The 13,973-nt window shown below is 44.0% G+C and overlaps 5 protein-coding genes across 5 annotated transcripts; 2 read left to right on the plus strand and 3 right to left on the minus strand.

Moving 5' to 3' along the window:
- Positions 1-358: 358 nt before the first annotated feature.
- On the minus strand, positions 359-1,430 carry VTP01DRAFT_2639 (uncharacterized protein; the record flags this gene model as incomplete). Its single annotated transcript, XM_069381122.1, has 5 exons — positions 359-602; positions 666-763; positions 829-978; positions 1,052-1,236; positions 1,307-1,430. The coding sequence occupies 5 exons, from the start codon at positions 1,428-1,430 to the stop codon at positions 359-361; spliced, it is 801 nt and encodes a 266-aa protein (XP_069237415.1).
- A 1,361-nt stretch (positions 1,431-2,791) lies between these two features.
- Positions 2,792-3,811, plus strand: VTP01DRAFT_2640 (uncharacterized protein; the record flags this gene model as incomplete). Its single annotated transcript, XM_069381124.1, has 3 exons — positions 2,792-3,082; positions 3,155-3,608; positions 3,684-3,811. The coding sequence occupies 3 exons, from the start codon at positions 2,792-2,794 to the stop codon at positions 3,809-3,811; spliced, it is 873 nt and encodes a 290-aa protein (XP_069237416.1).
- A 194-nt stretch (positions 3,812-4,005) lies between these two features.
- Positions 4,006-5,489, minus strand: VTP01DRAFT_2641 (uncharacterized protein; the record flags this gene model as incomplete). Its single annotated transcript, XM_069381125.1, has 7 exons — positions 4,006-4,092; positions 4,161-4,439; positions 4,510-4,607; positions 4,679-4,842; positions 4,897-5,210; positions 5,276-5,364; positions 5,426-5,489. 7 exons carry the CDS (start codon positions 5,487-5,489, stop codon positions 4,006-4,008), a joined length of 1,095 nt encoding a protein of 364 aa, XP_069237417.1.
- Positions 5,490-5,594: 105 nt separating this feature from the next.
- VTP01DRAFT_2642 (uncharacterized protein) lies at positions 5,595-9,369 on the minus strand (the record flags this gene model as incomplete). The annotated part of the gene is made up of 17 exons (XM_069381126.1): positions 5,595-5,805; positions 5,861-6,107; positions 6,172-6,340; positions 6,403-6,790; positions 6,850-6,956; positions 7,015-7,067; positions 7,122-7,247; positions 7,308-7,376; positions 7,431-7,657; positions 7,716-7,898; positions 7,960-8,246; positions 8,304-8,393; positions 8,455-8,558; positions 8,623-8,748; positions 8,807-8,862; positions 8,924-9,081; positions 9,151-9,369. The coding sequence occupies 17 exons, from the start codon at positions 9,367-9,369 to the stop codon at positions 5,595-5,597; spliced, it is 2,820 nt and encodes a 939-aa protein (XP_069237418.1).
- Positions 9,370-10,123: 754 nt separating this feature from the next.
- On the plus strand, positions 10,124-13,915 carry VTP01DRAFT_2643 (uncharacterized protein; the record flags this gene model as incomplete). Its single annotated transcript, XM_069381127.1, has 12 exons — positions 10,124-10,242; positions 10,483-10,661; positions 10,718-10,817; positions 10,883-11,290; positions 11,350-11,446; positions 11,510-12,519; positions 12,586-12,666; positions 12,730-12,888; positions 12,950-13,163; positions 13,220-13,597; positions 13,663-13,776; positions 13,850-13,915. The coding sequence occupies 12 exons, from the start codon at positions 10,124-10,126 to the stop codon at positions 13,913-13,915; spliced, it is 2,925 nt and encodes a 974-aa protein (XP_069237419.1).
- Positions 13,916-13,973: the final 58 nt, after the last annotated feature.

A 13,973-nucleotide genomic window follows, 5' to 3' on the forward strand; every position in this document is an offset into this window, starting at 1 on the left:
GAGGGAGAGAGCCTTTTGATGTCAGACGAACAGTCAGACAGATATGCCCTACGATCAAGGTCTTACCCACGTTTTGTGTAAACACAATACGAGCGATACACGTGTTTTATAGCTGCTTGGTAACTATAATGTCATTTGGTTCAGGAAGTCTAACATGGAGAAAACACGGTGTCACTTGTAATTTTCTCAGAATAGCGTGTTCTTTATCCAAACAAAGTTGATCGATGCAAGAAAGTATACAAGGTTGTTTTAATCAATTCTTATTGCAGTGGTTCATCGTCATTTTTCGGCTGGAATGCATTTTACAGTATGCTTGACAAAAGTTTATTGGAACATGCAGTTGGATAAGAATGACGATTTATGCTTCTTGCTTTGCTGGTTCCTCCTCCTTCTTATCGGTTGCAGCATTGGAAGTAGTTTCAGCAGTCTTGTCTTCTTGCTTCTTCTCCTCGTTTTCTTCCCATCTGGGCTTCTTGTTCTTTCTGTTCTTGTTGTCAAATTTTGGCTGTTTGTTTGATCTGAATGCGTTGAACTGGTACTTCCGCTTATTTTGTCGTGGCTGATCTTTGTACTGCTCTGCTTTCTCATCCAAGTATTGTTTTCTGTGATGGTTTCAGTCAATCGACATATCTTGCGTTCGATGATGACTGAAACTAATTACTTACTTGGTCTTCAAGAGCAGCTCAGTGTCCTTATATTTGATCGACTTTTTAGCTACTTCCTGGGCTTGCTCTGGTGTCTCAAATTCAATATATGCGCTGTCCTGCAAAAAATCATCCAATTCAGCATTTTGGCATGTACTTTCACTTTCCAAAGATCTCACGTTACCTTGAGTTTATAGGGCTTCTCATCGTGTTTGCGCAACCGTACGCATACAACTTTGCCGTACTGATTGAACAGTTCTTCAATCTCATCCTGAAGCTCGAACATGGCAGTCACTGGATCTTCGGCTCCTTCATCGACTAAAGGAAATCCTTTCTGTTTGCGCAAAAAATGGGAATTATCTTAACAATGTACCCTTCTTTTCCTCTTTCCTCCCAGTAGAACATACAGCATAGATGGAGCAGGGTACAGACTTCTTCTCGACGACCTTGGTCTTTCTTCGTACGCGCTTGCCTTCCTCATCGATCTCGATCAGATCAGAAGGTTGTTCCTTAAGTGCTTCAACAACGGTGTTGTAATCTTTAGTGTACCACTGCATCTTTTTGAAGCCTGCGATCTTCTCCAACGACACCCCTACGATGCAAACATATACGCGATCAGCTTGAATGACTCACGTGAGTCGGGAACCGTTCTTTAGACTTACAGCCTTGAGGATCCTTGCGGGACTCGTTCCAAAGATACTTGTCATATGGCAGGTTGGAGTCACTAAAGTAGAACTCGATTTGCTTCTTGACCTTTTGCTTAACGTCGGGTTTGGTCTCGCTCATGGTTTTAACGTGCAAGCTAAAAAGTGGGCGCTTTGGCCTTCAAGCGTGGCTTTTTTCGTGCTTTGCTGAGCATTATAATGACCACTTCGTGTCTGGGGACCTGGAGCGAGTTTTAACTGTGCTGCATAGAAGTATTGTATCCATGGTTACAACATCCAAGGCAATTATGGCATAATGCTAGTAACTTTTTCTACAATGATGTATTAAAGTAAAACAGGTAGACCAACAAAATATGAAATCAAAACGAAACTTAGTCTCTATAAAATTCAAGTGGTGGCTAGGTTGTCTTCACAGGAGGGCCGCATGTATGCATCGGTTCGATAAACTATCATGCCAACTATAAGATTGATAGCATCGATATTGCGGCAATGAAGCACTAGATGTTTACAGTAACTTAATGGTAGGAGATAGGAAGGACACGAGGAAGTTGTAGGATGTCAAAGATGGTTAATTGGTCCAAAGATGGACAAATTCCTTCAGCTGACAGCTTGCTTCCTACGTACCAACTTCCAGGGAAAAATTCTTCGACCTCAATTACAGCGGTACTGACCGTAGATAAAAATCCTCAAACAGCAAGCGACGAGACTACAACGTGCTTGTGGAACGATGATTGCACTTAACTGTGGCTTTGCATGAAAGGAAAATGATCCAGGTCCTTGGTTACTTTAGAGCTAATCACGAGGTTGTGGAAATGAAAAACTCTTTTCGTTGGTGTAGTCTGCGGTGTAACCTTGTAGAAAAATCCATGACAACGACTCGGCTGTCGACTCATGTTGCTGGAAAACTAGCTGTGATCAATTACTTGGCATGTCCGTGACATTCTAGCACTAAAACTTTATTAAAGCTTTACCAACGAAACAACAATAAGGAGAGCAGCACCTAGCAGCAGAGCAAGTCGGTGGAAGGAGGTGATGGCACGGAGCTCCTTGACCCGATGGCGCACACAAAAGATCGGAGCAGTCAATGAATGCAGATCTGCGCCAAATTTGTATGAGACCAAAGGGAAACTTTTGCGCTTTCTCCCTCTTTTTTTGTTCCCTGCTCTCCTCTCTCCATACACTCCTTTTCCCTTAGAGCATCAGTTACGCACCATCCACGCGCACAGAGAAAAGAGGCGACAAGAGGAACATACACAAACATATACGCGCATATAACCCAAACGCACACTTTCCGACCTGTCTGTCCTGGCAAAAGGAGCTAGAGAGAGGGAGGCATAGCTTTAATTGGGCATGCCACTTTTGCTTATATAAAATAACAATTGATTCTTGGCCCTTTTTCTTCTTCTTCTTTCCACTTGATCTGATCCACAGTTTGACAGCTTTCTTCTCTCTGTTTTATTGTTTTCCTCGGCCACGTCGACAATGTATCAACCCGACGAGCACGAAATTATTTCTGAAATCATCAGCGTCGCGTGCATCACTGCCGTGTCGCTCTTATTCGGCCGCAAGGCCGCAAGCATTGAACGGCCGCTGTACTATATCCGTGGGGTCTTGCTAGCTCTATACGGCACCACATGGGCGTTCAGCATTATCGCTTGTATGGCCACCAGCACTAACAACGGCAACATCATCTCCTGCTCTCTCAGTCTTTACAATTGCATTCTTGTCTACACTCTTTCCAAAATTCTCTTGTACCTTTACTTTATCGAAAAGGTGAGTGCAAGCAACTGCAGTGTTTATTCCTCTAATAACTGCTGAACTTACACTCTCAAAATTCAAACGTAGATTTACATCACTTCGGCACCAAAGGCAAAACGCATGCGGACTCCTCTTTACTTGATCAACCTCGGCCTTCTGGTGCCTTACATTGGTTTGATCGCTTTGATGGTCAACTATCGAATCGCACTCGTCAATGAAGCGTATCCGTTCCATTGCACCATCGGATTCCAACTTCCAGCAACAGCTGCAACCCTCGGCTACGATGCATTGATTTCGCTCTTGTACACAAGCATCTTTGCGAAATACGCCTTATTCCCCAGCACCGCCCAGCAAACTGCTCAGCAGGCATCTTCCCTTCGCTTGATCGCCAAGCGCACGATCGTCGCCACTCTGGTCTCCTTAGCAACTACAGCAATCAACTACTGCGTCCTCATTAGCCTTGATGGCCAAGAGCGTGGTTTGCTTGCCTCCAGTATTTGCTCTCTGGATATCACTATTGTCGTGTGCGCTGTCCATTGGGGTAAGTCCTCGTCGCATAGAGAAAATAATGCAAAAGTGTGAGAAAATACTCAAACGTATCCATTCTTTCTTGTAGTTGCTACGCATCCATCTGAAATGCAATGCACCGTAAAGGCCATGCAAAAGGGTGGAGCTGATAAGCCGATGAAGCTAGAAATCAAGCAGCATCAAGAAGTCGTCGTCTTATCCGAACTTGCTCCATAAACTGGTTTATGGAGACTTCAACGAAATGAAACAAATATACGTTTTAAGTATATAATTTTTTCTTTTACTAGTACATTACGTTGATCTTCCTTCTATTTAAATTATTAAATCTTATTCCAGTCTCAGTATCCATGCTGTCAGTTAGTAAAAGTATAGCAAAAAATCGCTGATATTGATCTCCAATTCTATTGTTTTTATTTTTTGACAACTTGCACAACATCTTCGTCATTGACTTGATGATTAATACCCACTCGCTGCGGGTTGTGTTTCGTTGAAGTGCCCTATTGTTGTTAACGGAACATGTCAGTTCTCCTATTTAGGGAGAAAAGAAAAAAAGATTTTTCCTTACCCAAACAAGTGCATATCGGAAACTGTCGACCAGACTCCTGTGAATTGCATGGCATACGTGCTCGATTGTGGCGCCATTTCGTACGATAAGTCCATCTTCAAAATCTGGGTATTCTCCTCTTCTCTTTGTGTACACACGCATCAGGTTTAACTTTTTCCAGATCGATTCCACCAGGAAATCAATGTTAAGGTCTTGCTCGCAGGATACTACGACTGTATCCGGCTCACGAGCTAGTTTGTCGACTTCCTCCATGGTGATCTGATCAATTTTGTTGTAGCACTAGCACGACAAGGCAAGGACATGTTAGAATCGTAAAGTTTTTGCAGTAGGTTCATCTCGAGAAACATACGTAGATACATTTGATGTAGCGCCGATTGCCCAAAATAACATCAATGAACTGATCCACTGTGATATCTTCACGAATGACAATATCTGCATTGAATATCTCTACACAAAACAAAGAGGATCTGTCAAACAACAGTTGGCGGTGGAAGAAGGGTTTTTGTTGATCTCCTTACTGTAGTCGTGAAGAATGTTTTGTACCATTTTAGCATCCAGGTGGTTTAACTTTACTGTTGCATTGAAGCTAATACCACCCGCCTTTTTGATCTTGAAAGAGACATTGGGGAAACTCTGGTTCAGTCGAATGCCGACCGCCTCTAATTCGGCTTCCAAAAGTTGCCTGCATCTAAGGGTTAGCAAACCTGTGATCGCTTATGCAAGTTCAAATATATACCTCTGTTGACTAGATTTTGTCGCGTCCAACATCATCAAGATGATATCTGCAGTACGAGCTACGGCAATGACCTGCCGACCACGTCCCTTGCCCTGGGAAGCTCCTTCAATAATACCCGGCAAATCAAGGAGTTGGATGGTTGCTCCTTTGTAGTTGAACTTTCCAGGAACACACGTTAACGTTGTAAACTCATACGCTGCCGCTACAGACTCGGTCGTTGTCAATTTCGACAGGAGCGTGGACTTGCCGACAGAAGGGAAACCGATCATAACAACACGGGCATCGCCCGATTTCATAACATCGAAACCTTCACCCTAGCAGCCGCCGCTCTGTTAAGCTCTTGATTCTCCTCGACTCTTTTACCCTGTATTAAGCATACCTTTTCCGATTTGGTGCTTGAACCTTCAATGAGCTGTGCACGATATTTGGCAAGCTTTGCCTTCAGCAAACCAAGATGGTACTCGGTTGCTTTTTTGACAAGTCATGAGAATGGGATCGTTCACTGACAAATCAGCTCGAAAAGGCCTACCCTTATTCTTTTGAGTACGCTTGATTTCAGTCTCGATATCTGCGATCTTTTCTAATATGCCCATTGTGCAAGTCTACGAGAGAAGCGGTTCTGGGTTTCAGAGAGGAGGAGAGAGGAGCCACAGATCAACTTGCAAGCGACGGGCCAGTGTTTTTATTGCCATCATTATTTACTCCAGCTTTAATGGTTCTACCAGCGACATTTTGAGCTTCTGGCGCATACCATCTTCGTCTCCTTCAACGCGTATTTCTACTTTAACAGTATCAAACAATTTGATAGTAATATTATCTGCAACCAAGCTGTTGTGTTCTTCATTGTAGACAAACGGAGACGATCCATCCGGTGTAGCGCTAGTGTACACGATACTCTCGATACCATACCTGTAGTTTGTGTTAGAAAAAGGGCAATTAGCAAAGGACATGTTTTGTGACTTACTTTGGAGCCAATACAATGAATCCGTTTTTCAAGATTCGAATGACACGACCTTCTTCGACCTGAACCTTATTTCTGAAGAAAAGATGTGTGTACAATTCAACCGAGCTTCGGCCAGCCTGCTGAGCCATACGATGTCGATGGTTGAGTACTTCGCAGAGTTCTTTCATTCTTGTCTTGTCAATAAGTTCCTGTCCATACACGGCATCGGGATCTATGCTGGCCTCCAGCAAACGATGGACAATGACATCTTTGTGTGATTCGGGTTAGCAGACGGGGATTCTCTCGCAAAACTATCAATTTGTTTTACATACCAGAATATCGACGGATAGGAGATGTGAAATGTGTATATATCGGTGTCGCGAGACCGTAATGTCTGAACTCGGATTCAGGTTCTGTACCTGAGCAAAAATACTGTGCTTGCATCATACAGCGTGTTGTCAGGATACGCACAAGTTTATTGAAGTAAGGATCGCCTGGCATCTATTGCTCGAGATATCAGCATCCACTATTTGTCGGCGATTGCCTGGACTATTTAAGCTTACCACAGCCTTATCCAACGAGTCTGCGAGAGCCTTGGAGCTTTCGACGTTCAGCGTGATTCCAACCTCCAAAAGTGCTTTTCGCAGAGTGTCAAAGTTGTTGCTAGGCGGCGCACTGTGGTGTCGCAGCAACGCTGAACTGGGGAATTTGGAGTAGATCTTTTCTGCGACTGAGATATTGGCGAGTAACATGAATTCTTCTACAAGAGCATTGGTTTCTTTAAGTTCCTTCATTTCCACATCCACTGGATCCTGCGAGTCATTCTCGAGATTGAACCGGACTTCAGGGCTCGAAAGTGTCAGAGCGCCGCGATCAATGCGCTTTTTCCTCAGTTTTTTGGCGATAGAGTTTAGTACGCGAATACCATTCGTGATATCATCTTGCATGCGTCTATGAATTTTTGCTTAGATCAGGTACCTAGCAGCGATCTCCAAGTCTTTCAGACTTACTCGTCATCAATTCTGTTCTGTGCTTCTTCGTAACTAAAAGAATGCTTTGAGCGTATAACACTCTTGGTGAAATCGACATTGACAATTTCTGCATCAGGTGTAAGTTCCTACATAACATTGTTAGGAAGGAATCCACCATTTCTATAAATATGCCGTGATACATACCCAAATACAAGAGAAGGCAAGACGTTCGACGTTGGATCGTAATGAACAGAGATCTAACACCGACTTAGATATCACATATGACATACTGACTCGTAATCATGACTTACTGGTGCCCAGCAATGCGGGAAGCATATCAATACGCTTATCAACAAGGTAAACAGTTGTGCCTCTCTTTGCAGCCTCTTCATCCATTGCCATGCCAGGCTTAACAAAATATGTAACATCCGCAATATCTAAAAAGCTGAATGTAAATACGATGCGAGATCTAGTTTCAAGTTGCAACAGAGACTTACGAACACCAACTTCGTAGTTGCCATTATCCAGTGCTCTGACATGGAGAGCATCGTCGATATCCGTACATCCTAGACCAAACGTCAAATGCACATACATTTGAGCGAATCAATCTTGATACATACCAGGAGGATCGATGCTGCATACATTGAGATGCCGCAAATCTCTTCTCTTTTCTTGAGTCAGATGCTTTTCTGTAACAACCCACTGATCTCCTTCCGAAGGCAAATCGTCCAAAATACGTTTCGAGAATTCTTGATAAGGCACGTCGTGTTCTAGCAGTAGCACTTCTGTCTCCGTTTCCTTGTCTCCAGAAGCACCCAATGTCTTTACAAAGTGACCAAGTGGATGTCTAAAAGAAGATGTTATTTTTTTCCCACATGAAATCCTGTTCCCATTCATGGACTTGCATTGAATGAACTGGCCAGCCGTCGATCGAGACGACGACGCGGTTTCCAAGTAGGCTGTGTGCTTGTGTAGTTCTGATCTTAATAGCTGGTATTCTCCTGTCCAATGCACGGAATAATACATTCTCTGCAGCTGTTGATCCGGATTTGGAGTGCACAGATTTTTTGACAATAAAACCGCAGTACCTAATAATATACAATGTAAACAATCAAAAGGCGTGGTCGTTTGCCATGGGATAATACGTACGGTCGCCAACGTTTCCTGATAATACCCACAACTTTGCCTGTGGGCTCTCCGTCTCCCTCAGCGTTCTCGTTTGCGTCCTTGTCCATTACATAGTCCATTTCCTCTTCACCGTGCATCTTTTCCTCATCCTCTTCTTCCTCAACGGCAATTGATGTTGCTTTCTTCCACTGTTCACGAGGAAGAAGCTGTACAGCAACGGTATCTCCATGGATACTTCGATTCATATTTTTCCTTCCAAGGATATAAATGGTCTTTTGTTCTCCATCTACCTCACCCACGATAGTTGCCTGCAATCAATGCATATTGAGCATCTCGTTTCCATCAACATATGAGTGGAATATTACCTCCAGCACGTTGTGCTGACTGACGCTTAGGGATCCTTGGATGTAAGTGCCTTTCTTGATACCGTTAAGGATCACAGGTTGAGACAAATGCTGCGACGGAGATTGGAAAGTTAACATTGATTTCACAATGATTTGTTATATGTAACATTACCTCATCATATACGATCTTATCCTTGTCTGTATTAATATCCTTCGGTGCAGCCAGCATATCCAGTAACTCAGGAACATCTTTGATTCCTTCTACGTAGTCTCGAACTAGAAACATGAGCAATATTAATAAATATTATATGATCATTTTGTATCCTCATTGGAAACTCACTGGATATGCTCTTTATACCCGTCGCAGCAGCCTTTTCGCGATTAGCACGATCGTCGCTTAGCATTACAACATGGATGCCTTTGCTCTTCAAATGATCGGTATACCACTTTGCTGCAACTCGGATAGCTGGATATTTTCAACATTAATACAATATCCATATTTAATTTGCCATCAATGGTTGTACCTCTGTCATTTCTATCATTTGGTGACTCGTCTTTTAACTTTTCGACAAAAGTCTCTCTAATAATATATCATTGTAAGACTTTTCTGCTATGGCAAACCGAGGATATGATCATCCTACCGATGATGTTCATTCGCAAACATATAAAATCGCTTATTCTTGTCGGCTAAAATCGAGTTTATACGGTTGTAAATAGGGAAACTCAAATGTCGAAGCTCTTGTCTAACGGTTTGCAGGACGACAACATCTTTGATTGCTGGGTGTTCCAGGATATCAAGCTATTTTCGAGCACGATAGCTTGTTAGATCGATTGTAGCCTTCGAGGTGGCCCCGCAATGCTGCCGTACCTGGTTGATAAAGACGTTTGTGTCGGGTATGATGTAGTGGCGCTGGCTAATGGTAGAAGTGCTTCGGGGCTGATCCGACAAGACTGGCGGTTCGAAATTTTGACAGGTAGTGCATGCGATCGAGGAGCATGAAATATCGTCACGTAGGTAGTGTTCCTTAACTACTTTGACAACGTTACCCTTGCGGGTACGTTTCATTATCGCCTTCGATCGCAGCATAACGATTAACGATCGGGTCGACAAGTGGCTTCACCCAAATTTTGTAACACGGTTGAAATACGTTTCAGGCTCAGAATCCGCATGAGCTGGCTGCCATGGCAGCAGACGCATCGTTCCCTTCGTCTATTATATTCGTCCTTATACACCGCAGCGAGCTAATAGAGACTATTGCAATTTATATGATAGTTTTGCGAAGCTAACTTTTGACTTCGCCTTCCAAGAGAAAATTATATACATAGCTTACAGCAATCTCAATATATATCGGTAAAGAGTCGTGCAAGCTTTTAGCTGTCACCGTCAGATTTGGAGAGATGCAAAGTTAGAAGTTATCTGTCGATATATCTTAGTTCTTAAATATGTGTTGTCTCTATGCGCAGCAGACGGCTTGTGCATGTCAAACACATTTGTGGCAATGTGTCTGCTGCCTCTTCTCATGCAATAGGATTTTGCTGCTATTAAATATGAGTGTTTACACAGCACATGCACCTCTGATAGAGTTTTGAGTTGTTATTCATTCAATTGTATAGTTAGAATGCATATAGAGATCAAATTAAGTAGGCAACGAAATAGGATGATCAATTTTCCAATGACGGTCAGCCATTCATGTTTCACAGATGCCTGAAGCGGCGACTCCGAGCACCAGCAACAACAGCAGAGAGAGGCAGAAACAACGGCTTCCGACGACGCCGGTGCTTCGCTGTTTTTTTCAGGTCGTTTTCTTTCCCGTATTCTGTCTACATTCCCCTCGTCGGCCATGCCTTTACTGAACAACAGACGAATACCTTTGACGGCTCCTCCTCCTTACGACCCGAGACGGAAACGGAAAGAAGTGTGGTACTTACGGTTCACGAATGAAATATTCACCACGTATGAGTATCCTTTTTTTCTACGTTGTCCAATGTCCACTGTGACTTTGCAATGCGTGTGTGGACATCAGCGTCTGCATGCATCGTTTCTGGCTTCAGACACGTTGCTCTGAATGTTGCACCTGGCATTTGTCGACCTCGTGTACTTCCACAGTTTCGAACGACCCAGGGCATGCTGCAATGCTATATATTTTCTACACAAATGCTTCAATATCTGTCCTTAACTATCACTGCTGCTGTTAAATAGGGAGTATATCAATAGATTGATGCTGTACCACCAACCGATCTGGACATGCGAGGCAACAGGACGCGGTAATTTGACGTACGAGCAAGCGTTGGAAAGTGAAGGTCGCGATGAACGCAACCGAGCCGAGTTCCGATTTTGCGAAACATTGAGGAGACGTATTTTACATCGTATTCTGTTTCGTACGTATTCAATTGTTGCATTGGATGGGTCTTTTGCTTATTCTTTTACCTTGCAGAAACGGTCCGCTTGGAGCCCTTGGTGGAGGATATTTATGGATATTTCAAGTTTAACTATGCACCCGGCGAAGTAGTCCATTGCACCCTGGGCGATGCGACGTGGGTTTAAGATGCTGTTTAAAGTTTAATGTTACTGTTGATGCGAATTGGATTATATTCATTAGATATCTGGCGAAAATCCTCGAGATTATACCAGGGCACGACAATGGCATGTACAGGCACGCAAACGGAAACAGTCGCATCAATAGATTAGTCGATTTTAAGCCCTCGGATATGAGTACGACGTCAGAAGATGGCGAAACAGAGTCTGAAACGGAGGATGTTCCGCGGCAGCCCAACGGACGACTTCGGTTTCCGGACGCTTTTCTCCACCCAGCGCCGGCAACATTTGGATCACAACCAAATCAGCAAGACTCCAACGTGCCAAAGATGGAAAACTCTGCTGCCATCAGCAACGACGTGACCGCGGATAGTCTTGCGTATCAAGGATTTCGATACAAAGTCCAGTTGATTAACGAGTACGAAATGCCAATTGAGCACTGTGTCCGGATCGTGGAATTTTCAGAAATAAGGTTCGATCATCAAACTGTTTTCGAGGTATAGGCAAGGAATTTAACTTGCCACTTCATAGGAGAGACAAGCGTACGTTCTGCAGACATACCATCCAAAGATTGATTCGGGAATGTGCATACAGAGATAGCTACGTGGCTGCACCGTGGATCATAAAGGTGAAGAAGGACACGGATCATATATGTTTTCATGCTGTCGGTCACTGACAACTCAGAAAAAAGCCAAACGTTGCACGGCAGTATGGCATAGATACGACGCTACCAGCACATTTGCAAGAAGCGCAGGATTTGGCGTATGCAAAGTTAGTACGAAAGCGCAAAGCTCCCGGCAGATTCGCGGACGACAAGGATGCTGAAAAGAGGGCTCGGAGAGAGGAGACACTTATCAACCGCGCAAAACTCAAAGAAGAGAAAGAACGTCAACGTGAAGAACGACGCAGACAAGCAGCTGTCAAATATCCCATGGAAGATTTGGATCTTCCAATCTATCGAAAAGATCCCAACATGAACTGGGCATTGATTGACATGTCACCAGATATTTACACCGGCCCGTATGCCATCCCTTACCCGAGTGGTGGACGCACACCCCGACCGGTACCACAAAAGAACGAAAACATACCCAGCGAGCTCTTTGAAGACTTTATTTCTGTGTGGAGTTTCTTGTCAGTATTTTCTGAGCCGCTTGGACTGTTAGCGTTCAGCATCGACGAATTTGAACGCGCGCTGTGCCAAATTCCTCAGCAAGGAAAATCTACGATTTTGGTCGAGAGCAACGCCTGTTTGTTGAACGTTATTATTCGAGAACGAAAAGACGACACAGTCAGTGAAATCGCAAGTGGATCAGCTATGGAGGAATATGTGGATGCACTAGAGGAAGAAGAGGAGGAGGAAGAAACGGATGAAGAAAAGGAACAAGAGCGCCCAAAACTAGAAAAGAAACACGAACGTGGATGGCGTAGTCCCGAGCAGCTGCGATTAACGAAAGGCTGGGATAACAAGGAAATCAGATCATCAGATCGGAAAGGCTGGGAGACTGTGCTTATAGGCTGCCTCAACGATATCGCTACCCCAGAACTTGTGCCTGAAATTGACGATATCCTCTCTCACCTCGTTCCTCGTGACGGATCTACGGTTGCTGAGCGTGAGCGCCGGTACCCGACCCTCAGCATGAAACAGAAACTCGACATTCTGAACTTCCTTGTTCAAGCAGTTAATGAGTCAATGCTGATCAAGTACGTCCTGATATTATTTTTATAATTACCGTCCGATTTAATTTGTGGCTAACTGGACTGTTGCAGGGATTACATGGAAGAATGTCAGGAACAGCTTACTGAATTCAGGCGGCAAAGAGTTGACTTGAACAAGGAAGGAAAGAGTCTGTGAGTAATTCTCTTGCCAACCCAGTGCTATGTCCTAGATGAGATTAAATGCTATCTATCTAGAGCTGCTCGGCGCGCCGAGTTGGAACGCAAGGATCGTGAAGAAAAGGAAGAAAAAGAGGGCTCAGAAGACGAAGAGGATGGATCTGGAAGTGGCGATGAAGATAATTCAGAAGAATCTGAAGTTGAAGAGGCATCTTCAAACTCGGAGGATAGTGATTCGTAAGTATAACGGGAACAAGGGTAACATCGTGTACATTGAGTAACGTCGAAGCATGTCTAGATCTGTACGAGGTTTAAAGGCTCATGATAGACGGCACAGATCTCGGCAAGAGAAGCTCAGATTAAAGCAGCAGAAGCGCAAGGAAGCAGAAGCTCTGCAAAGAAAACTGTATCAAAAGCAAAGAGAAGCTGCAAAGGCACGCAATCAAGAACTGAGACAGAAAGCAGAGGAGCGTAGAAAACTCGAAGAGGAGGAAAAGGCGTTGCGTAAAAAGGTTTGTGCAGCGTAAGTTCTCCGGCCTAGCTATCATGCTTATGAGTCTTGGTTTAGGAGGAACAATTGGAGAGAGACATGAAGAAATACATGACCCTGCGTGTCAAGCCGTTGGGTCGAGACCGATTCTACAATCGCTACATATACCTTGATAACATTGGCACTGCTGACACCTACGGCACAGGTCGATTATATATCCAAAGTCCCAGCGAGATCGATATCCAAATATTACGGGAGCGAGATCGTGCGCCAGACTTGCCAGAACAGGCGTGGGGACGCGGAGGCGGTCGATGGTTCATCTTGGATCTCATGAAACACCACGGTTTTGATGAAGAGCAGATACAGTGGCTGGATGAGCGGTTACAGCGGCCCGCGGACGACCGAGGGAATAAGAACGATAGAAGCTGGTGGAGAGCATACTCTGACCCAGAAGACGTAAGACACTCTTATTCACACTTGAAAAAAAATCGCGCAGCATCGATTCTTACTTTATCATCTAGATACACGCATTGCTGTCATGGTTGAACCCGAAAGGAGTTCGAGAGAATAAGCTCAAAAACGAAATTACAAAACGCCTAAATCATATTTTTGAATCTATGCGAAAACGAGAACAGGTAAGTTTTCCCTCAATCAATGGGACGCGATGCATCCATAGTCCTTACTCAACTCCTTTCGTGGCAAAATCAGGCATCATCTAAACCCGAGCCGACACCGAAGCGCGGCACCAGATCACGCTCAAGTTTGAGCACTTAGCAATCTCTCTATTTTTGTTGTTTTTTTCTTATCTTTTCATTGTCATGTACAACGACGT

Source organism: Rhizomucor pusillus (genome assembly GCF_041956525.1).
Source record: "Rhizomucor pusillus strain CBS 183.67 unplaced genomic scaffold VTP01scaffold_13, whole genome shotgun sequence".
In the NCBI taxonomy this organism is placed as follows: domain Eukaryota; kingdom Fungi; phylum Mucoromycota; class Mucoromycetes; order Mucorales; family Lichtheimiaceae; genus Rhizomucor; species Rhizomucor pusillus.